The following is a 1,146-nucleotide window of genomic DNA, read 5'->3' as shown; positions in this document are numbered from 1 at the left end:
ACTGATCTTCAGCTTCAGGTTAACATCCGCTGGACATCTAATTTCCACAACTGTACACAATTTCTCTTCTCAATCCCAGATCATTATATCAGGTCTGTTGTGCTTACATTTTATTGAGGTCTTCACTGGGGCATTCCACCAGTATTCCTTTTTATTATGAGTGGCTATGGCTTCTACCAAACTGGGTTCTTATTTCATTGTCCTCCAGGTTATCCTTCCGATGGATTTCATTATAGAGTGTCCTAACTACAACATCATTTCTCATCGGTAGATAATACCATGATGACATTTTCGGACAGCTGCTTATGATGTGGATGATATCTTCAGTGTTAATTCCACAAAGTCTGCATTGGTTGTCACATTTTACTGCTTTTCCTGCATCTCTATCTCTTTTGTACATCAGGTATTTGGTTGATATTTCTTGTTCCTGGATTGCAAATGCATACCCTTCAAAGTGGGAGGTAGTAATCTGGTTATTGGCCCATGATAGACTGTTCTAAGGATCAATATTACTATCATCTCCTATATATATATATATATATATATATATATATATATATGTATGTATGCATGTATATCTTGTTTGAAAAGGAAATGAGCAAAATAAGGTAATGCAATCTAACTGTCGTTACATTTATTTATATCACACATCTTTTCTTCTTCACAAAGGAACAAAATTAAAATTGCAAATGGTTAAGCAATTTAAAGAATAAATATTATTATAAATTAGTATTCAATTTACCTGTCCATCAGAGAGTATCACATCAAACTTCTCAACATATTTGGCACGAGGTAATCTTATTGTTGCACCATATCTTAAAGCATCTCCAACAAAAATTGTTACCATTCGTTTAGTGTCACTGAGATCAGGTTTCCAGCCTTTTCCACCTGGTCTGATGGAATTTACATGTTCTTGATTGCTTGAAGTCTTAATGTCCCAACTTCTTATCAATGAAGCATCAGCTAAACCATCATTCATCACACACCAGGACTCTGCATTATGAGATGAAGAAAACAATATCATTTATTCAATTATTTAAAGCCAAAATAAATAAAGAAAATTATCCACTGCTGATGGACTCACACATGCACATCAACGTTTAAGCACACACACACACACACACACACACACACACACACACACAC

General features: G+C 34.8%; 1 protein-coding gene across 1 annotated transcript in view; it reads right to left on the bottom strand.

Moving 5' to 3' along the window:
• The window catches only part of LOC106875008 (uncharacterized), a 196,187-nt gene that overhangs the window by 53,916 nt on the left and 141,125 nt on the right, over positions 1 to 1,146 (bottom strand). The window contains exon 138 of the mRNA XM_052971235.1: positions 743 to 993. Coding sequence (XP_052827195.1) covers positions 743 to 993 — 251 coding nt within the window. The remainder of the gene's footprint in view (positions 1 to 742; positions 994 to 1,146) is intronic.

The sequence above is a fragment of the Octopus bimaculoides genome, chromosome 10 (assembly GCF_001194135.2).
Source record: "Octopus bimaculoides isolate UCB-OBI-ISO-001 chromosome 10, ASM119413v2, whole genome shotgun sequence".
Taxonomy (NCBI): Eukaryota; Metazoa; Mollusca; class Cephalopoda; order Octopoda; family Octopodidae; genus Octopus; species Octopus bimaculoides.
The sequence above is the reverse complement of the archived record's forward strand: the minus strand, read 5'-3'. Positions and strand labels throughout refer to the sequence as shown.